This window comes from Tupaia chinensis, unplaced genomic scaffold (genome assembly GCF_000334495.1).
Source record: "Tupaia chinensis unplaced genomic scaffold, TupChi_1.0 Scaffold000477_1, whole genome shotgun sequence".
Taxonomy (NCBI): Eukaryota; Metazoa; Chordata; class Mammalia; order Scandentia; family Tupaiidae; genus Tupaia; species Tupaia belangeri.
The window spans coordinates 1,184,452-1,207,810 of record NW_006159986.1 but is presented as its reverse complement, the minus strand read 5'-3'; the positions used below and the strand labels follow the sequence as shown (position 1 = coordinate 1,207,810).

The 23,359-nt window shown below is 40.2% G+C and overlaps 1 protein-coding gene across 2 annotated transcripts in view; it reads left to right on the top strand.

Moving 5' to 3' along the window:
* IKZF3 (IKAROS family zinc finger 3) overlaps positions 1–23,359 on the top strand; it is a 109,310-nt gene that overhangs the window by 39,154 nt on the left and 46,797 nt on the right. For both annotated transcript variants that reach the window (XM_006155907.3, XM_006155906.3), the window contains exon 3: positions 3,137–3,238. In XM_006155907.3, the coding sequence (XP_006155969.1) occupies positions 3,137–3,238 (102 nt within the window). The remainder of the gene's footprint in view (positions 1–3,136; positions 3,239–23,359) is intronic.

Sequence of the window (23,359 nt, the reverse complement as noted above, 5' to 3'; positions counted from 1 at the left end):
CCTTCTCTGGTCAACTTAAAAAAATAATAATAACAAATGTAGGGTCAGCAGATGGCATAATGGTTGTATCACTGGACTCCCACATAGTTGACCACAGTTCAAGCCCTGACCTGGTGGCTTAAAAACCTCAAGCCAGGAGTGTGTCCATGCATGCCCAAAATCCCAAGAGGACAATGGACTGTGGTTTGACCGTGCCCCCTGGGGGGTGATTTCTCATTTTCTGTCTCTCTGTCCCTCTCTATCTATCCAGCAAGTGCACAAGCCGTATAGCAAAAATCTCTCTCAAAAAATGAATAATAAGAATAACAAATGGAATTAAATAAATAAATAATTCTTTAAAAAATATGTGGTTGTCAAAAAACATAAAGTAAAATAAATAAAATAAAATTTGGTTGTCTCAGAGCCAGTATGTAGTGTGGCGGTTAAGGAGCCAGACTCTCAGTTAGTTGACTGTGGTTTGAGTCCCAGACCTGGCCACTTGAAAACCATGCTAGGTACATTTACATATGTGCCCAAAATCCCAAAAGGAGAATGGAGGAGAAGGGATTGCAGCATGACCATCTCCCCCAGGGGTTGATTTTTCACTTTCTCTATCATTGTTTCTCCCTGTCTTTCCCCTGCATGTGCACATGTTATGTATGAAATAAAAACAGCTTTTCTGAAAAGTCAAAAAAAAAAAAAAAAACAAAAAAAAACTGGTCTTTTCTTTCTGATTAACAAAAAAGAAGAACATTTATTTAAATTATGTAAGTTCCTTAGCATTGTAGCACCAAACTAAACCCTATAAAATGTTGATCACTGAGGGGTTTATTTCCCTCCACTTAAAAATTTTCAGCAGGTTGGTTTGGATAGACACTCTGGAAGAGTGGTCAGTAAACTTCTTGTTTTATATATATATATATATATATATATACACACACACACATACACATACACATATACACACACATACATATATATATATATATGTAGACACGTGTATGTATACATATATGTATATATATATTTTTTTTTTTGGAGCAGTTTTTGCTATAGGGTGCGTGCGCTCACCAGAAAGACAGAGAGACAGAGAGATAGAAAGCGAGAAATCACCCCCTAGGGGAGAAGGCCATGCTGCAATCCCTTCTCCTCCATTCTCCTCTTGGGATCTTGGGCATGCATGCACACGCACCCAGTATGAGTTTAAGCCACCAGGTCTGGGACTTGAACTGCAGCAGGCTACATGGGAGTTCAGCAACATAACCATTACGCCAACTACTGGTCCCTCAGCAAACTTCTTGTAAAGGTCTAGATAGTAAATAATTCAGGCTTTTCAAGCTATATATGGTCTTTGTCACATATTCTTTTTTTTTTAAGTTTATTTATTTATTCTGAGAGAGAGAGAGATACACCCCATCAGGTTCTCGACACTGTGATCTACCCCCAGCTTTAGTCAGCCTGGGTCATGGACACATGCTTGCCTGGTATACTTAGGGAAGTCTCTGGGGCAAACTGGCAACCTTCCATTGTCGGTATGCCTCCCAGAGTTGTGTTCTAGCACTCTACCACCATCCAGCCCCACCCATCACTTATTCTTTGTTGTATTTTTTCCTACACTGTAAAATGTAAAAACTGAGGCCAGCAGGTGGCATGGTGGTTTAAGTGCTGGACTCCCACATGGCCAGCTGGGTTTCGAGTCCTGGACTTAGCAGCTTAAAAATCACATTGTGCCAGACACATGTGCATTCTCCTAAGAGGAGAGTGGAGGGAAAGGGATTGCCACATGATCATCCCTCCCGGGAATGATCCCTCGCTTTCCCCCCTTGCTGTTTCTCTGTTTCTCTCCAGTGAGCACACACAGCCTATGGCAAGAACCTAAAAAATAATAATAAAATTAGAATGTAAGAACCATTCCTATTACTGAGAGCCATAGAGAAACAAGCCGTGGTCAGATTTGGCTCTTGGGCCATAATTTGCTGACTTCTGCTCTAGAATAAACTATTGGATCATCAGAAAAGTCATGACATATTTTTCTGTTTTCCTATGCAAAATGACTTTTTAGATGACCCAATATAAACATTTAAAGTGACTTTTTTTTTTTTTGAATTTTAAAATGTTTAATGTAGTTCAAACAGCATCTGGTTCATTTCAGCTCCTTCACCGCCAAACCTGGGGGCATAAAGTGACTTATTTTTAAAAAATAATTTATATCATTTCCACGGGAACCAGCAGTTGTAATGGCTATGTCGCTGGACTCCCACGTAGTCGACCGCGGTTTGTGTCCCAGACCTGGTGGCTTAAAACTCACGCCAGGTGCATGTGCGTGCGTGCCCAAGATCCTGAGAGGAGAAGGGAGGAGAAGGGATTGCGGCGTGACCATCCCCCCTGGGGGTGATTTCTCGCTTTCTGTCCCTCTGTCTCTCTCTGTCTGTCTGGTGAGCACACGCGCCCTATAGCAAAAATCTCTCCAAAAAAATAATAATAATAATTTATATTGTTTCCATAAATTAACTCGGTTTGTTTGAATCAAACTTTATATTACAAAATTCATCACTTACATGCCCTTTTGTGTTACTGGGAAGTATAAAGTTCATATATTAATTGAACCTGAATCTCATCTTAATTGTTCAAGTGTGCACTGTATTTTAGTCACTTTAGGCTTGAGAAAACTGCCCCACTGTTTAGAACAGTATCTTAGAGCTCATAGAGTACATGTTATAACATGCAGAAGTTAGAAACTTTAGGTATTCATCAGTCAAAAACTGAGTCCATGGTGAGCACATTTTCAGGGCCTCTGAATCACAGATTTTATACTTGGCTGACCAGCTCAGTATTTCTTATCACTACAAGTTAATACTTATGGGTCATGAATAAATGGCATCCTACCAAAAGAAGAGAGATTTCTGTCCAGAAAGAACACGAGTGCATTTTAATTTGGGTGAAATAAATATTCAAGAAAGTTGCATGTCATGGAAAGGTACATGAATCCTGGTCATACTTCTGAACCCCAAGAGTTCCGACATATATCTCTCTTGAGTATATGTGAAGGGGATATTGTCTATCGCCAAGGAATTGTGTGAAGCTGAAAATTAAATTAATACATACTTATAGAAATCTTCTAAAGTGGACTGCATACCAAAAACTTTTTGTTTTTTAGAAAGTCCAGCAGTTTTGAATGACTACGACATAACCAAATCTCACGAAATAGAAAATGTGGACAATGCGGAAGGCCCAACCAATGAAGATGAAGATATGGGAGGTGAGCCATAGTGAACAGGCTAAAAACCAGTGCTTACAGAGATGGTTAAGACCTAGGATGAAAAAGAAATCAGCTCTCCAAGGAAAATTTTGCATTTGTAGGCTTCATTAGGAGTGATTTCACGTTGTTCATTTCACAGATATTTGCATTGTTTTAGTTTGCTATAGGCTATCAGCAACTTTTGAGAATTTCAGGTGCTTATTTGGTTTTCATATTATATTAACTTAACTAAAAAAGTTTTTATTCTTTCCCATTATGAAAATAATGCACATTTATTGTAGTAAGTTTGTCCATAGTGTTTTACAATGCCAGCAACTAATTCTCCAATTCAGATGATAACTGAGTGTCCAACTGTTCAATTCAATTCAGTTCTGATACTGATTCCTGGAGTGAGCACAGATCCCGCAGGTTAAGGATGCAGTCCCACAAGACTGCCCCCACTTGACATCAGTCTCAAGTACCACGTCTCTAGATCCCCTCCACTTCTGTTTAACTTGGCTACAAAGTCAAGGATTTCCACAGCTCCTGTCCCCAGGCTCAATGATTTGGTAGGATGACTCACAGAACTTGTAACATAACCTGTGTATTCATTCCTTTACACTCAACTATCCCTTCTCGCCATTTATACCCAAACTTTCGTAAGGAACATTCGGTTCAGTACTGCAATGGTCTAGATTGCAGGTAGCAAGGACCTCCTCCTCAGTCCACTCCCATACATACAGCATAGGGTCACACAGGTGCAGAACCAGTAAGCTGATGCTACCACTGGGCAATATAGCTGCATTCACTGCCAACCCCAATTTTACCAGATGGGGGTGGAGACACAGGATGCCTCCTTGGGCCCGTAGTTATTCTGACATAAAGTTTTAAAACTGTAGTTACTATTTCTTGCACAGTGTAATCTCTGTTTCTGGCACTTGTCATTGCCGCCCTGGTCCTTGTGACCACCACATTTGGTAGGAAAGAGAAGTGATGTGTGGAAGGAAAAAGAAAGGTAATCATGCTAGCATCCTCTCCTTGAGAACTATATAGTCAAACCAGCATCCTCCCCAACCCCTCTCTCTAATCCACCAGGAGATGTACTTAGCGGGTACACTCCTTTAGCTCATGTTGAGTGTGAGTACACACTTGTGAAAACTGCATAAACCAGTTCTTCATGATTATATCTCACCTAGCTTTAAACCACCAGTGTTTCAGTTGCCTGCTCCAATTCTCTATAAAACTATTAATGTAAGGAGGATATCTCTTTGTCCATTGTTTGACACTATGGACTACAAATAGTGTTCTTTGGTCTGAAGAAATGTGGTTTGGTGGTCCAAATTCATTATCTTATGTTCTGGTTCTTTTATGATACTCCAACCATTTCTATCTACCACCAGTTATGCAAAGCCCAGTCCGGAGTCAGTATTGATTCTTGTCAAAACTACTTTGTAGGTGCCAGCTGGTGATATAAATGTACACACTGGTCCGCAATGCTAGGCTCACATGGGAAGGTCCTGGTTTCATGTTCCAAGTCTTCCATGTACCTGTCAGGCATGCATGTGCTGGAGATCTGGGCTGGCTGAGGCGGGGGGGTAGATTGTGGCATGAAGACACACACTCACTCTCTTTCTCTTTTGCTCTGAGAAGAAATAAATAAACTTTAAAAACAAGCAAACAAGGCCATGGCATAACAGTAATGTGCTGCTTAAGAGAAGCCAGATCCTACATGATGTCTCCCATGTGGTCCCTGGTCAGGTCAGCCTGAAACATGGTGGGCACACATGTAAGTGTCTAGGATCTGACTGGCTGAAGACTGAAGGAAGAGGACTGCAGTGTGTTTAGAACCTGTGGAGAGTGCTCAGTTCTCTCTCCCCTTCTCACTGTCACGTGTGCACACACACACACACGTTCTGTCATAAACAAAGGAAAAATTCTAAATAAAAACAAAAACCATTTGTAGCCTCTGGACTACCAGGATCAGCTCTTCCATACAATCCACTCTCCAGCTATGTGCAGAACCTTCCTTGGGGGAATCCCATACCCATCTGCAGTTTCTGTCTTTCTTGTTGGTAAGCAAACAGTTTCTTGGCTTTTTTTGTCTTAGAGAGGGCAAGAGGAGTATGTACAGAGGCAGCCTATCTTCTGCATTGATGAAGCACCCGTGTCCACTCGTATCATGGACTTGGTGGCCACCTCAAGCAAACACAGTGTGATATCCACTCATTGGTTCCAATTACCTTCCTAATCTGGCAGGGGAGAGGGCTTTTGCTGTGCATGGACACATGCTACTTTAATGCATCCCTCACATTCCCATAGTGATTTCCACAGGGCTTTGCTCCCTTTGAGAATCCTGATAGACCCAGTTTCCATTGCCCCCTGCCCTACCATATGGCCAGGCTCTCAAATCAGTAGAAACTGAAACATCCTTTTTCATTGTCAATTCTTCTATCACTGCTAGGAAAATGGCAGATAATTCAGCCCACCTTGCTGATTTGTTTTTACCTTCTTTAATCCAGTGATGGTCTTCCAAACAGGATGTGGTCCATTTACCTTAGAACTGCCATCCACAAGCCAAGCAGCAAATTTTTTTTTGTCAGTCAAGAGCTAATATATAGGGAATTTTGCAAGTGGGGATAGAATCCAGCAGCTCCTCACACAGTTTGAACGAAGGTCAGTCCTAGGGGAAAGGAGTTTCTTGCTCCTAAGTATCTCCTCCTTGCATTCCCAAAATAGCATAGTCCTGTAGAAACCATTTCCATTTCAACATGGAGCTGTACTAGGCATTTCCTCCCCATTACAACAGTTCTCTGATGTCACTCAAGATATCATTAGTATTTTAGGTTTTAAGAATAATTTCCATCTTTCAGTAATAGTTGGTTTCGATTAATGTCCAATAGCAAGCTAGTAATTGCCCTCCAAATGGAAATTCTCTAGTCCAGAGTCCCAGTTGCCCCTAGGAACTACTTGCAGGCTTCTGCCATAAGCCCTAATCTACACTCCACATAGAGCTGTGACAGAGAACATGTCCACACCACACTCTGGCTTCTCTCGGTCCACTGTGTGGACTCAGCCAATCTTATTTGTTCTCATTTAACATGTGTAATTAACATTGAAGGGCAGGTTTACATGCTTTTTGATCTGCAGAAACAGTGTCCCAGACAGACATCATACCCCTCCCATAATACATTCATGTAAAATAGATGTAACTACTTTAAACATGCCAGTTTTCCTCCAAACTTTCACCTTAATCCTATCAACCCTTACATTTCTAACAGTAGCCTCTGTTTGGATTTCCTCAACTGATTTTTGTTTTACTAGGTAGAGGTATTCCCTTGTCAGATGTAACATCCATCCCCATAAAACCTTCAGATAAAGGAGACAGTCTTTTCACGTAAAGCTGTTTAAATGTTCCTGTGTTCATCTAAACCTCTACCTTAATCCTGACACTCTTACATTTCTATATTCTCTCAGTCTAATTTAAGCCTCTTTTAGGGTTTCACCAATAATTTTTGGTACCATTGTGTATGAGGCTCCTGTGTGGAGGAGTCCTAGAAACGTTTCTTCTCTATCCCATGTCCACTTTACCCCTTCCTATGCAAAAGGCTTCTGGGTCTGTAGTGTGTGGTCAAGCCAAGGGACCTTGGCCCATTTGCTAATCTTTATCATGATTAATCTGCCTGATTATTGTCCCAGGAGATTTCAGATTATATTTGTAATTGTAATCTTTACTTTCTGGCTTTAATTTTTTTTTTTTCTAAAACTGCAATAGAGTGAGCTTGTTTGGGACCCTTCATTCTAGGGCCACAAGCAGCAGGTACCTTTGATCCGCCTGACCTTCAGTAGCGCTCTATTATAATCTTTACTTCAACCCCATCAATGTCTGTTTATTTATTGCATTTTTAAATAACCATCACCCTGCTGAGAATTTTACCCTGCTGGGAATGAGTCCCTTGACTCTCCCCTTTTATTTTCTTCTTTGTTTCACCCCATCAGGTTTCCTTTATTCACCTTCTTTCTTTCTTTTTTCCCTTTATGGGAGGTGAAAGGAGACAAGCAGGGGGCAAGGGAGGAAGAGAAAGGGTGAGAGGAGGGAGAGAGTAGGCATTTTTGACAGGGTCTCCCTGTGTTGCAGTCCTCAGCTCTGGCCTCCCAATTAGCTAGGATTACAGGTGTGCACACTGCATTCGATGATTCACTGTATTTCTTAATCATTCATTTTACATGTCCTCCTTGATGAGTCCAGTCTTCTCCAACTCTCCCTTCTCCATTTTCTTGTTAATTAACCTAGCATTTTTGTTAGCATATGTAAAACCCATGATCAGGCTTTTATGTGAATTTTGAGCACTATATTGACATTGCTTACATTCAATGCTAATATTTATGTTGATAAATCTATTGACTATTGTTTTATGGATGTCACTCATATCTTAAATGTCATTTCTTTAGACAGGCTTTTCCTGACAACCTGGTCACTATTTTAACACAGTATCCTATTTTAATTCTCTGCATGACACTTCCTACAGATAATTTTAGAGTTTTGTTTGTTTACCATAGCTCTCCTCCCACTCTTCATTAACTAGGATCTTGAGCTGTCTGTTTCACTGCTAGGTATTTGTAGCACCTAGAAGAGTACCTGGCCCATAGTAGATGTGTAATAAATATTTGTCGAGTGACTAAATGAAAGCCCTGGGTTAATTTTATGTGTGCATATATGTGCTTCTTAAGGGAGGAAAAGATTAGTGTCTTGAGATCTGTTTCTTTTGTCTTAGGTTTCTTAAGGAACCAATAAATAGAGTTCTTTGTCTAAAACTTCTGAGATTCAAATCACAGCTTCAACTAACATTCCAACTCTGCCGAGCTATACATTAATTTGTACCAGTTTTTAACCACAGAGACAGAAAAATGCTGCCTGGCACAGGATGTGGTCATTTGTGCTGAGGAAAGGCATATGGTGTCGTATCAGCTTCATGCAACTTCTTGAAGGTGACATCCATGGAGTCACACTCAGAATGAAGCATGTGGTATCTGTGCTCTTGGCTTTTGTTTTTCTGAGTTAAGGTTTCTAAGTTCTGGTAGGTATTAAGTTTGTGCTTGAAACCGTGATCCCTGTACAGCTGTTGGTCTGGGATCTTGTCATTTGTATTGTAAATGTGCTCTAGGCTCAGAAGTAGCCTGTGAGTTTGATGTTTTCAGATAGCTGAGGATAAAAATAGATTAAGTACTCAAACATAAAGAAGAAACCAAATAATTTCCATTTGACAGTAGGAATTGTTTTTTTCTTTTTTCTTTTCTTTCTTTTTTTTTTTTTTTATTTGCCAGAAGGCACATGCATTCTCCAAAGAGGAGGACAGAGAAAGCACCCCTCTAGTGGGGCATGGCCAAGCCCCAACCCATTTCTTCATCTAGTCAGGATTTTAGATATGAATGCACACATGCCCTGTGCATGTTTTTTGGATTTCTTTCTTTTTTTTTTTTTTAAGAGGTTTTTGTCTTAGGACCCATGTGCTCATTAGTGAGAGACAGAGACAGTGAGAGAGAAAGTAAGAAGTCACTCCCCCCAGGAAGTCACTCCCCCCACACCACAATTCCTTCTCCTCCATTCTCATACTGAGATCTTGGGCTTGCACACACACATGCCTGGCATGACTCTCAAGCCACAAGGGCCAAGACTGGAACAGTGATCAGCCACATGGGAATCCAGCAACATAACCCCTATGCCATCTGCTGACCCCACCCTGTGCATGTTTTTCAAGTCAATAGGGCTGCAATTCAGCCCACAGTTTGCCATATTGGATCCAGCTTCCTTAGCCACTAGGCCATGGGTTATATAAATAGCCAGACAATATGTAAAATAAATATTTAAAAAACCCAAATGGTATAGCACCTTTTTAGGAATCCATACAACAGATTATAGGCCTCTGTGGTTTTTGGCCCTGTTGAAAGGGCTTCAGTGGGAACTCAATTTGAAAAATATATATCACTGGGGCCAGCAGGTGGCATGGTGGTTAAAGCCGCTGGGCTCCCACATGGCCAACTGCAGTTCGAGTTCTAGACCTGGCGGTTGCTTTCTTTTCTTTTCTTTTTCTTTTTTCTTTTTTTTTTCTGGTGGGTTGCTTCCTCATTTTCCCTCTTTCTCTGTCTCTCGCTTACTTTTTCCCTTTCTGGTTAAATTAAGATAAATAAATTAATTAAATAAAATAGGATAAAATAATTTATAAATATATATACATATATCAATAATGCCTTTGTTAGTGACACATAAATATAGTTGATAGAGCTGTATACTGCTACAATTTATGTAAGTTAGTTAGACAAGAATAAAATCAAATGTGTACCATTTAGTTGGTTTACATCTTTATTCCTAAAAATGTAACTCTAACAGGCAAATGCTCTGCTTCCACTATGAGTCTTCTTCCACTAGTCCAGCTCCACCAGTGAAGTTTTAGAACTGAAATCTTTGAGTATGTTCACTTAGTACTTGTTTAAGCAACAAATTATATTCTATCTGGAATTATTTGTGCATGACAAGCTTTCACCTCATTACATTATGCACTTTTTGGAAGAAAAAAGAAAAGAGCCCTAATAGCTTGCACTTATGTCTTTCTAAAAATACTTACCTATGAAATGGTAGAATTTTTTTTCGAGAGACAGTTTTGTTTAGCATGAGGCACTCGCCTGAGAGACAGAAAGTGAGAAATCAGCCCCCCCGGGGGGATGACCACACTGAAATCCCTTCTCCTCCACTCTCCTTTTGGGATTTTGGGCATACATACATATACACCTGGCATGAATTTCAAGCTGCTGGGTCTGGGACTTGAACCGCAGTCGACCATGTGAAGAGTTCAACAACATAATCACTATGCCATCTGCTGGTCCCTGAAGTGGTAGAATCTAACTGGATTAAAAAGCACAAGCAATGAAGAGGTCCAGAGTTCATCTTCTAGCCTGGTTATTGACTTCTATGAACAAGGGTGATTTCCCCTCTTCCTAGTGAACCTCAACTCTCTTTACACAGATCTTAGGTAGGAAATAACCCAGAGATTCTCGAATAAATTGAGATTTTTGTTTAGTATCCAATGAATGCTGGGTATTTTGCTGAATACAAAGAATATCAGGACCTTCCTCTTGCATTGAGATACTGTGTATCAGTGAGATACTGTGACATGAAAAGAGAAGTTGAAGCAGTATTATAACGTAAGAAAGAGTATCTCTATTACTTATGTTCAGCCTGTGATCATGGATGAACACAATAAAATAAAAAGCCTGAATAAAATAAAAATACATTTTACTTTTTAAACAAGTTATTCAATCTTTCACACGATTTTATTTTCTTCCTTCAACCATAATTATGTGATATACAAATTTTGTCTTAACTGGCAAGTCTATAAATACCGGCTTATCCATCCCACTGACAGGGAAGGGAAATGTTGCTCCTAAAAATGGTCCCACCATGGGACCAGCAATTAGCGTCATGACTATGTTGCTGGACTCCCATGTAGTCGACCACGGTTCGCATCCTGGACCTGGTGGCTTAAAACTCACGCCGGGCGCATGTGCGTGCGTGCCCAAGATCCCAAGAGGAGAATGGAGGAGGAGGGATTGCGGCGTGGCCATCCTCCCTTGGGGGTGATTTCTCGCTTTCTATCTCTCTGTCTCTCTCTGTCTGTCTGGCGAGCACATGCACCCTATAGCAAAAAAATAAATAAATAAAATAAAATAACCTCTCAAAAAAAAAAAAGAAAGAAAGAAAGAAATAGTCCTACCATGGACCCTCTGGTTATCCAACCCAAGTCACCCCCTTGCCTAGCTTTCTCTTCACTGTATTGTGTGGCCACTTCATTGATTCTCATTCCAGACTTTAATATTTCCATGGCTTCCATAATTTTGCTGTGTTTTTCTCATAGAATGTCTGACCTTTACTGCGTTGCCACCACCTGTGGGACCCTGAGCCTTCTTGTCAGCACTATTACTCTCAGACGCTTCTCCCGCTTTCTCAGAACCACTTTTTCCTTTGGGTGGCATCTCAAGACTTGCCAACAGACTTCTCAGCCGCTTCAATGTCATACAAAGCCCCTCTCCATCTTACTTTTATTGTATTTACCGTTAATGTCCTCAGAGATATATCTGTGTAGAGATGAGACATGAGATGGTGGCATGTGGAGGGAAGGGGAGAATGACGGAAGCAGCACCTTCACAGCTTTTTGTTTCAGTCCTTCTTCTTCTGCAACTGGGTTCCCATCTTTGCCATTTCCCACCTAGGAAATGGAAGGAAGGCTCCTTCATGAGCTTATAGTAAGGCTGTAATTCTGCCTGCATTTACTAATAGTCTTGTTTTTTCTGTTTGAATAATTAGGTAATATAAGTTTGGCAACCAACCCCCAGCACGTAACATGCTACTGCTCCCCACTGTTATGCAGCCCCCATCAGCCACCATCTTCTTGTTTGCACTAGCTGTTCTGGGGCAGAAAGTACACGATGTACTCGATATCCATCCACGTCAGCTGTTTACTCTGCCTAAGTTGCACAGTTACCCTTTGCAGTGGTTTCCCAGGTTTTCAGCCCAAACTGGTCTGCTTAAAACAACAGAAATTTATTTTCTCACAGTTCTGGAGGCTAGAATTTCAAAACCAAGGCATGGACAGAACCACATTCCCTCTAAAGCCTCCAGGGAAAAATCCTTTTTTGCCTCTTTCCAGCTCCTGGTAGTTCCCAGCAGTCTTTGGTGTTCTTTGACTTGTGGCAATATCACTGCAATCTCTCTGCCTCCATCATCACCTCACCTTCTTCCCCGTGTGTGTCTCTGTACGTGCTCTCCTCCTAGAAGGACACCAGTCACTGAACTTAAGGCCCACATTAATCCAGGGTCACCCCATCTTATCTAATTACACTGCAGTGACCCTACTTCCAAATAAAGTCTCACTGAGCTTGCAGTCAGGGACGCTACTCAGTGCACTACACCCTTCATCTCCTGTCTTGACACTGAGTATCAACTATGCTTTACATCCATCATGAAATAGATTTCTTCTTAATTAGCCATGCAGTGATGACTTACCAGTATTTATTTAATTACATATGTCTTCTTAAAGTTTTGAGTCTTGCCTGGTTTTGTGAGAAAAATGGAATTTGATAACCTTTTGAAAGGCCTTAAATTTTCTCCATTGAGACACTTTGCGCTGTGTTAAATGCTTAGATTAAAAAAAAAAAAAAAAACGGACTTTAATTAAAAAGCTTGCTGAAAAATATAATTCTTCCCATCTTCCATAGTTTTTCATGGCGTAGTTTCAGTGCCTTTTGAGGTATACAAGTTTTTGTGCTTATAAGCAGTACAAACTACTTTGATGTTTTGAAAGGGGCAAAAAAACAAGCCACATTTGTGGTTTATGGATGCTAATTACTGCTAGATTTAGATGTGTGAAGGAGGGTGGCTGGAGGGAGCTAGGACAGACCGAGTCAGCCTCGCCTGGGCGCTCACTGAGGTTCCAGCGGTACTGCTCAGCACACGCAAATATATGCTTCAAAAGGAAGTGCCGTTTTTTATCAAAATATTACATCTCTCAAGCCCAGATCAAGACCTATCACTCATGGGATGCAGGGGTTATCTTACAAAATCAGCAGTGCATTGCTGCAGAAGTTCACTCACAGGGGATTTCTGTAAATGCTCACAATGCGCAGTGCTGTCTAGCCTTTGCTGTGTCAAATGGGTAAGTTCTGTTGGAGATAAAACCAAGACATCTCTCCTGGAATCTTTTTAACAAAAAACATCTCTGGATTATTACATTTTTTTAAAAACCCAGTTACATAGCACAGTGAACAAGATATTTGCCTCTGCCAAAGAAGAATTGTGCCTTCTTCCATTTGGGTTAACGGAGCATGTGAAACACCCGTATGTGCCTGCTAACTCATAGCACCCTCTCTTGCCAAGTGAGTTCTGCTGCTAAAATGAAATTTGGCACAAAGCATGGCGCCTGGGCCATTGTGTATCTTGGTGCAGTTTGATAACCAGATCCTACTGAGGGAAAAATGAGGAGTCCCAGCTTTGTGCCAGAGCTTGCCCATGGTTGCTTATGAAAATTTCAAGAATTTTGTGAGTTGGCTGACTTTACATCAGAAGCTTGAAATTGGCCATAGTGGAATGTTTATACCACTGAAATCAGCAAATGCTACAAATAAGCCCTTTCCATAACCTAAGTTGGCAGGTAAGCTTTACCACCACATTACTGGACCAAGGACCAAACCAAATTCCATCCTGGCTCATGAGGTTGTCATTTTCTGTAATTTGTCAGCCCAGAGGGGTCTTTGTTTTTATCTTTGATTTTGAATTTTCTTGAAGGAGAATAGTGTTGGAGATGAAGAGTCCATGAGATCTCTGTACAACACAGTAGATTTGATCCAGAAATTTTACCTTATCAAAGTGGGGATAATGGTATTTCCAAGTTAATGAAATATAGAAGTTTGTGGTATATACTGTTACAAAAGGCAAAGTGATGTTTAGATCGGATGCAATTGACCATGCATTGAACTTACAAAGTCCAAAATGATCATGAGGCAGTTACTCCTACTCCAAGCAAGAACTTTAGCTTGCTCCTGTCTGAGAAGGGAAGGAGAGCTAATGAGGCAATCACTGTTAGAACCAAGTTTATACAGGTTGTGTTGTGGTAGTGGCTTACTGGACCTTGTTGTGTCCCAAAGATATGACAGGGGCAGTCCTTTAAATTGTATTCTTTTTTTTTTCCACATGCCAAAGGTGTGAGCATATAGTAAATGCTCAGTATTTATCCATCTGTCCACCCATTCATCTCTGCATTGTTCATAAGTGCTCACTAAATAATTGTTGGTTGACTAATTAAAGTGAAGAAGAGCATGTAAGTACTTTTTAAGCTGTGTTCTTCAAACACTGAAAAGACTTTCCAAAGATTACATGAGTGTATATCACTTTTTTAAATATGTTTTTGCCATAAGGCGCATGCACTTGCTGGAGAGAGAGGGAGAGACAAAGACAGTGAGAGGGAAAGTAAGAAATCCCCTGTGGTTTGGGGATGGCCATGCCACAATCCTTTCTCCTCTATTCTCCTCCTGGGATCTTGGATATGCATGCACACGCCATTGTGAGTTTCAAGCCAACTCGGTTGACCATGTTGGAGTCCAGTGATGTTAACGTCTATGCCATTTGCTAGCCTCAAGTGTGGATCATTTTAAGAGAATCAGCAGTGGGAGGACAATGTAGGTGGCATGTTGGCTAAAGGCACTGGACTCCCACATGGCCAACTGCAGTTCAAGTCCTGGACCTAGTGGCTTGCTTTCTCACTCCCCCCAGCCCCCGACAGATCAAACTGGAAAATAAAGTTAAATAAAAGGATTCTTAAGAAAATAAATAAATAAATAAATGTAAAAAGAGAGAGAGAGAATGGGTTTTTGGGCCAGCAGGTGGCATGGTGGTTGAGGCACTGGACTCCCACATGGCTGACTGTGGTGCGAATCTCTGACCTAATGGCTTGTTTTCTCACTTTTCTTCTCTCTCTCTGGTGAGCACACATGCTCTATAGCAAATTAAAAAATAATAATAATAGGAGCCGGCAGGTGGCATCATGGTTAAGGGTGCTGGACTCCCACATAGTTGACTGCTGTTTGAGTCCTGGATTAAAATTAAATAAATAATTTTTTTGAAAGGTCTTTGCTAGAGGGCACGTACGCTCACCAGAAAGACACAGAGAGACAAGAGAGACAGAAAGCAAGAAATCACCCCCGGGGGGAATGGCCATGCTGCAATCCCTTCTCTGCCATTCTCCTCTTGGGAACTTGGGCACGCACACACACACACACACACACCCAATGTGTTTAAGCCACCAGGTCCAGGACTCAAACCGCAGTCGACTACATGGGAATCCAGCGATATAACCTTTACGCCATCTGCTGGTCCCAGTAATTCTTTTCTTTTCTTTTTTTTTTTTTTCTTAAAGAATCTATTTCTAGGTACTCAAATTTAGTATGCTCTTTTCATAGAACTGACCTGCCCCAGAAGGTTATTGCCACTGAAGTTCTTTTTTCCCACTCACCTGTCACAGTGGTCCTTCTTCACTTCATGAAACAAAGGAATGAGCAGTCCAGGGCTTGGTGGTTATTAAGGCAACTGTGTCCCACATGCCCCACTGCACAATTCAAGTCCCAGACTGCTGGTGCATGTGCGTGTATGCCCCAAATCATAACAGGATAGAGAGATGGAAGACAAGGGCTGCACATGACCATGCCCCGTGAGGAGTGCTTTCTTGCTTTCCTTTCTCTCCAGCAAGCTTATGTGTCCTCTGGCAAATTTTTAAAGATAACAATAATTTATAAAAAAAGAAAGGAACGTCTCTCATCCATCCTAAGGTCTAAGTCCTTTTAAGATGCCATAAAAGGATCAGTTAATTTCTTTAATTAAACTTTTATAAGTGAGTCCCTCCCTTCTCTGTAAAATAAATTTTACCTTTTTAAAACATTTATTTATTTATTGATTTTCATAAGAGAGAGATCCCCAGTAATACTTACGGCTGCATCCACTCACTCCCCAGTCTCAGCTAGCTCAGATCATGGGCACACACACGTTTGCCCAGCATGCTCAGGGAAACCCCCAGGACACTAATCCAGAACCTTTCCCATGTAGGTCCAGTTGCATTACCATTGCACCACCACCTGACCCCATTAATAAATTTTACCTTTTATATTTGATAATTACTGATCAAGAATTATAATATACTTCTATTGTTTTAATCAATCCCATGCTAATAATTTTAATGATAATTTATTCCAGAAGAAATTTTTTGACACAGCATCCATGGTACCAAAAATAACTACGTGTTTTTAAATTTATGATGGAGCAAATCAGACGACTAATATTTATTTGAAACAGGATGGTAACAATTTATACCATCATGATTAACAGTAAACATATACTATGTTGTTTTTGTTTTGAGAGGTTTTTGCTATAGGGTGTGTGCGCTTGCCAGAAAGACAAGGAGAGACAGAGAGACAGAAAGCGAGAGATCACCCCCCAGGGGGGATGGCCACACCGCAATCCCTTCTCCTCCATTCTCCTCTTGGGATCTTGGGCACGCACACACACGCACCCGATGTGAGTTTAAGCCACTGGGTCTGGGAATTGAACTGCCGTGGACTACATGAGAGTCCAGCAATGTAGCCATTATGCCATCTGCTGGTCCCACTATATTTTTGTTTTAAAATATTTAAATTTGGGGCCAACAGGTGATATAGAGGTTAAGGCACTGGCTCACATGGCCAGCTTTGCAGTCTGAGTTCCAAACACAACAGTTTGAAAATCACCCTGGTTGCGTGCATGTGTGTGCCCAAAATCCTGACAGGAGAGTGGAGGAGAAGGGGTTGTTGCATGGCCATCCCTCCTCATTTTCTCTCTTTCTCTGTCTCTTGCCAGCAAGCACATGCACCCTATAGCAAAAAAAACTGAAAAACAAAAATTAAATTTAAAAAATCAAATGTATAAAAAATTGTAGATGTCAAATTATTCTCTGCTTAATGTCCACTATCTTTAAGGGAAAAACATAATTTTTCAAAATTATTTTGAGGGCACTTGATCAAAAAATTTGAATGCCAATGACTATCACATAAAGTATACAGAGTGTAGCATAGAAGCACCTTTGGCTTAGGCCTGAGCCTATTTAAAGCGAAGGCAAAGATTCTCAATCTGAGACCTCAGAACTTGAGAAATCTGTTGATAGTAAAGAAATTTTGCTTATGGAAATGTATACATTTTTCTAGGCTGAGTACAGTTCCCAAAGAGGTCAACAACCCAGAAAAGGTTAAAAAGATCTGACCAAAGTATATAAGGTCTCAAGGCTTTTGACTTTGCCATTTTTGTAATAGTGTCTTATCTACTAATCTGTGGAATTGCTTCCAATATAAACATTTTTGGTTCAATTCTGTTTGTATATAAAATAATATACATTTGGGCCTGCAGGTGGCCTGGTGGTTAAGGTGCTGGACTCCCACATGGCCGATTGCAGTTTGAGTCCCAGACCTGGCAGTTTGCTTTCTATCCCTCTCTCTCTCTCTCTCTCTGTCTTCCTCTGGTCAAACTGAATAATAATAATAATAAATAAAATTAATAATTCTTTAAAATACATATGTGAATTATGGAAAATTAATTTTGATGGGAAAGTTGCATGTGTTTCATCTGTAGAAAAATGCTGTATGGAAATTAAGAAAACAGTTTTTAAAAGACTAGGCATCTTCTAGCCCTGATAATTCTTTTATATGGTTCCTTCCAGCATTTAATCAGCAGTCTAGGGATAGGTCGACATAGTATTCAAGCTCAGAATTAGGAAAATCACATTTGGAAATAACTAACAACACAGTAGTTGTAAATCTGTGAATTTTAAAGTGTCATGCTCACACAGCAGATGAATGAAGATGTCACAGCCTGGCCTAAGAAAGACCCTGGTAATCCAGCCCTTGGTGTATAACCTTCAAACACCAATAAACAAGATTATGTGGATTTAACATGTGACCTTTCTCATTCTGACTGCTAGGTCCAGATGTTTTCTCATTTAGCTGCCTGGTTGAAATCTGTTTTAACCGACTGCAGTTGGGTCTAGACTTGAGGTTGCTGGAACGACAGTCTTGAAACTATATTTTGCAGTGGATGATGCTGTCTAAACAGTAACATATGGAGACTTGTGGTTTAATAAGTAAAATAAATTGTGACCTTACCCTTAATAGATTTGTTAATTATGTCAACTGAATAAGTAAAAATGAGGTCATGATTGGTATTTCACTATTTTTGTCAGTCTGGTGGCATTAAAGACATTGACAAGATTTGTTAGAACCAGCCTTTTCTGCACCTGTGTCTACAGAAGCAGAAATCCCAGCCATGGCTTTTTTATCCTTTGTTACTCCTCAAGGAAGTTCACAGCTGTCCTAGGGAAAATAGGAAAGGCTCTTCATTAACTTCTCTTACGTCATTCCAGGCTTGTGGCCAAAATTTGGACAACCAAATGGCCCTTTATTATTCTCTCTTTTCATTGCTTGGAGCTCAGAACTATCTCTGGCTTATGACCTGTTCCTTATCATCCGCTTGATTTTTCAGGTTCTGGTCCTTCAGGTTGTACTAGTTTTCTCTCTTAGACTCCGTAGAAGAGATAAATATTTTCTTCTTTTGTCTCAGGAGAGAACTAAGCTCTCACATCCCTAAGTGAACCCTCATAGGACTTTCCCATGAGCATTTATATCACTGCTGCCTTGTGGGTTAGCAATAGTGCTCATTACCTAACTAATAACCACAGCCCTAGTAAAGCAAGCTCAGTTATTAACAGAGTAGAAAGGGGCACAGCATAGTCCACAAAAGCACGAAATACGGTAAGTAATACAGTTGGAAAATCTGGATCCTTGTGGATTTTAGCACAATTTAGAAAGAGTGCAAAAAGTAGTGGTTAGGTATTTGTCTGAAGCTATTAATAAAACGGCTAAGTGGGAACCAGCAGTTAGCGTAATGGCTATGTCGCTGGACTCCCACGTAGTCGACCGCGGTTCGTGTCCCGGACCCAGTGGCTTAAAACTCACGCCGGGCGCGTGTGCGTGCGTGCCCAAGATCCCGAGAGGAGAATGGAGGAGAAGGGATTGCGGTGTGACCATCCCCCCTGGGGGGTGATTTCTCACTTTCTGTCTCTATGTCTCTCTCTGTCTGTCTGGTAAGCGCATGCGCCCTATAGCAAAAACCTCTCCAAAAAAAAATTAAATAAATAATAAAAAAATAAATAAAATGGCTAAGTGTGGGAGATGTCCTATCAGGCCAATGCTTTTACGATTGATTATTTTAGCCTCCTTTCCTCCCGCCAAGTACCAGGTGCACCTTGTGTTTTTTGAACCTGTTATTTCATGAAAAAAAAAAAATCATGAAATAAATAGCACAGGCCCAAAAGTAGTTACAGATAGTATTATGAGGATTCACCATACAGAATTAATCATAGCTCAGAACTAGGCTTGTCACAATCCTTGTAGTCAATGGTGAATGGATAACTGAACTCTCCCCTTTTGTGACAGAGTCAATATAGGGTAGCTAACAGTTTTGGTTTTGTTCTGTTTTATTAATATGGACTACTTCTTTTTAAAACAGCCTTAGTTTGGTTATACTTTACGTATCTTTAAGAATTCAGTTAAATAATTTTTCAGTAAATTTGCAGAGCTGGGCAAATATCACCATGTTTTAGAACATTTCTGTCACTCCAAAAACACCCCTTGGACCTATTTGCAGTCAATCCTCATTCTTACCGTCAGTCAATCCCAAACAACCACTAATCTAATTTGTTTCTGAAGATTTACTGCTTCTGGGCATTTCATATAAATGAAATAATATAACATGTAGCCTTTTGCTTCTGACTCTTTTTTTTTTTTAAGAATTATTTTATTTAACTTTGTTTATTTTAATTTGACCAGAGAGGGACAGAGAGAAAGAGAGAGAAAGTGAGAAAGCAAGCCTCCAGGTCTGGGATTCAAACTGCAGTCAACTATGTGGGAGTCTAGTGCACTTAACCACCACGCCACCTGCCTGTCCTAGCTTCTGACTCTTTTGTTTAGCATAATGTTTCTGAAGTTTATCCATGTTGCTGCATGTATCAGTAGTTTGTTTTTTGAAATTTCTAAATAGTATCCTATTTATATCAGTAACATTTTATCAAAATTCACCCCTTGATAGACATTCATGCTGTCTGAATCTCTGGCTATTATGAATAATGCTGCTATGAAAATTTATGTACAAGCTTTTATGTGAACATAGGTTTTCTTTTGAGTTCATTCCTAGCAGTGGAATTGTTGGATTGTAAGGTCAATTTATGTTTAATTTGATAAGAAACTGCCTGTATTAATTATCAATTGCTATGTAACAAATTATCCCAAACTCACCCATGAGGTTGTCATTAGGATTCAGTTTCTGAGGACCTCATTTTCTCACTGGAGGTGGGCCAGTCATTACCTTCAGTCCTGGCCATTCAGGCTCTCTAACTCACTTCTTCAGAGAAGCACCCCAGAAGCACCCAAGTCAGATAGACTGTAAACAAGATAGAAGTCATACTCTTATAACCTAATCACACATCTCAACACTTTTGCTACATTCTGATAATTAGAAGCAAATCACCTAGGTCCAGCCTGCATTCCAAGGTATGACTACTAGGAAGAAGAGGTATTAATACTTGGGAGCATTTTAGAAAGCTACCTACCATTCCTACCAAACTTTTCCAAATGGTTGCATTGTTATCTTTGCCAACTCTCATTACTGTGTGTCTTTTCCCCCTTTCTTTTCTTTTCTTTTCTTTTTTTTTCTTTGCCATAGGGTACATGTGCTCACCAGCGACAGAGAGAGAGAGAGAAGAGAGAGAGAGAGAGGGAAAGTGAGAAAGTATCCCCAGGAGGATAGCCACACAGCAATCCCTTCTCTATTCTTCTCTCAGAATTTTGGGTATGCACACACAAGCGCTCGGTGTGATTTCCAGTCACTGGGCCTAGGACTTGAACCATAGAGTTAGTCATGAGGGATCCTGAGCCTTAACCTCTGTGATACCTGCTGGCCCCTACAAAGATACACAATAGGGGCCATCCTAGCAAAGGTGAAGTGATATTTGATTTTTTTTTTCTTTTTAGGTTTTTGCCAGAGGGCACATGTGCTTACTGGAGAGAGGGAGACAGTGAGACACAGATAGAGGGAAAGTGAGAAATAACCCCCTGGGGGGACGGCCATGCCACAACCCCTTCTCCTCCATTCTCCTCTTGGGATTTTGGGCATGCATACACATATGCCTGGCGTGATTTTCAAGCCACGGGGTTTGGGACCTGCCATGTGGGACTCCAGCACCTTAACCACTAAGCCACCTACTGGCCCTGATACTCATTTGTTTTTAATTTGTGTTTCTCCAGAAACTGATGATATTGAGCATCTTATCATTGGCCATATTGTCCATTTGTATAATTTCTTTGATGAAATACTACTTAGTTCAAATCTTTTGTGCATTTTTAAAACCGCATTGTCTTATTATTGAGGTGTAAGAGATTTTCATTTATGAATCATGCTTTTGGTGTCATATCTAAGGAATCTTCATCTAAGTCAAGATCACGGACCTATTATGTGTCATTTGCCATGCTAGGCCTTTACGTACGTTATGTGCTTAACTTCATTACCGTAATAGTCCTGTTAGTGAGGATACTATCATCACTGCACAAATGAGAAAATTCATAGCTGTCAAATGACTTGCTGAGGACACGTAACTAGTTAGTGCAACTTGAACCTGGACTCTATTGCAAAGCTCATGCTTTTTTATTAGAACTTAATAAATAATAATAAGGGTCTGGCAGGTGGCGTGGTGGTTAGGGCACTGGACTCCCATGTGTCTGACCATAGTTTGAGTGCTGGGCCTGGAGGCCTTCTCTCTCTCTCTCTCTCTGGTGAGCCCTATAGAAAATATAAAATAATTATTATTATAATAAATTTTAAAATTAAATAATAATGATAAAAGACATTGGAATCTATTTTCAGTGGGAATAATAAGAGTTAATTATCAAGAGTAGGCAGGTGGCATGATGGCTAAGGCCGCTGGACTCGCACATGGCTGACCACAGTTCAATTGCTGGACCCGGCAGCTTGCTTACTCACTTTCCTTCTCTCTCTCTCTCTCTCTCTCTCTTTCTCTCACTCTGGTCAAATTAAAATAAATAAAGTTAAATAAAATAATTATTTAAAAAAGAATTAAGTATCATATTTTTCCTTTCCTATAATTATCAGTACACATTCTGATACTATTTGAATATTATCAAGAAAAATCTTTCTATTTGTGATCATTAGAAGTTGCCATTTGGATTAGAAAGGGTGTATACTCTAGTTTGTTGGCTAGATTCCATTTTAGTTTTTTCTGCCAGACAAGATTCCCTCCACAGTTTCTGATAGAGTTAAGATGCATCTTTGCTTTCAGCCTCGAAATGTGTTAATGGGCAGCTGTTAAGCAGTTGTACCTCACCCCCAGGGAAGAGCATGTTCTAGTGACAAGATAGCTTATTCCCTTGTGTGCTTTTAATGTTGCACATTCACCTAGAAGTCAGGGCTGAGTTTCTTCCATATTTCTTAGTGCTCTAATTCCATTATTTGAAAACCAAGAAAGGAGGAAACAGAGAGGAATAAAAGTGTGAATAATATGTTACAGATGGTAAATTTTGTGTTATTTTTACTTATTTTAATTAATTTAATACTAAAAAGAGCAAGAATCTTCTAATTTTTTAAGAGATATTTTTGCTATAGGGCACATGCGCTTGCCAGAGAGACAGAGACAGCAAGACAGAAAGCGAGAAATCATCCCTTCTCCTCCTTCTGGATATGCACATAAACGTACCCAGCGTGAGTTTTAAGCTATTGGGTCTGGGACTCGAACTTTAGTTGACTACATGAGAGGCCAGCAATGTAACCATTATGCCAACTGCTGGTCCTAATTTAGGCAATTAAAAAAAAACACTCTAATTTTATACTTGAGGCAACGAACAGAATAATTGTTCACTCCTTTCTTCCTTCCTTCCTTCTCTTCTTTCTGTACTTCCTCCTGTTTGTTTAGTCAGCAGTCACTGAGCTCTGTACCAAGCAGAGCTTGGTAGAAAAATATACAGACACTGACATCAAGCAACTACTGTAGAAGGGAAAATAGGGAATATTACAAGTGGAATATTTCTGGACAAAAGAAGAGAGGAAAGGCATGATGGGCTAGCTTGCAACTTTTTGAGTGTGAAATAAGTGTAGGAAATCCAGGAGTGATTGCAAGTATATGTCTGGGCTACATGGAAAATAAACAGATGTCATAAGACTTACTGTATATACCAAGAACTACTTATGATCTGAGTATAGAAGACATTTCCATTCCTTCCCTTAACTGTAATCCTCAGTTTGGTATCATGGCATTCAGAATGTTTTTAGCTAATTTAGTTAAATTTTAATTAAGATTTTTGCATTTTTAAGAATTATATTTTTTAGAGACTGGCAGGTAGTGTGGTCATTAGGATGCTGGACTCCCACATGGCCAATCGTGTTCAAGTCCTGGACCTGGTGGCTTGCTTTCTCACTCTTCCTCTTTGACTCTCTCTCTCTCTGGTCAAAATGAATAA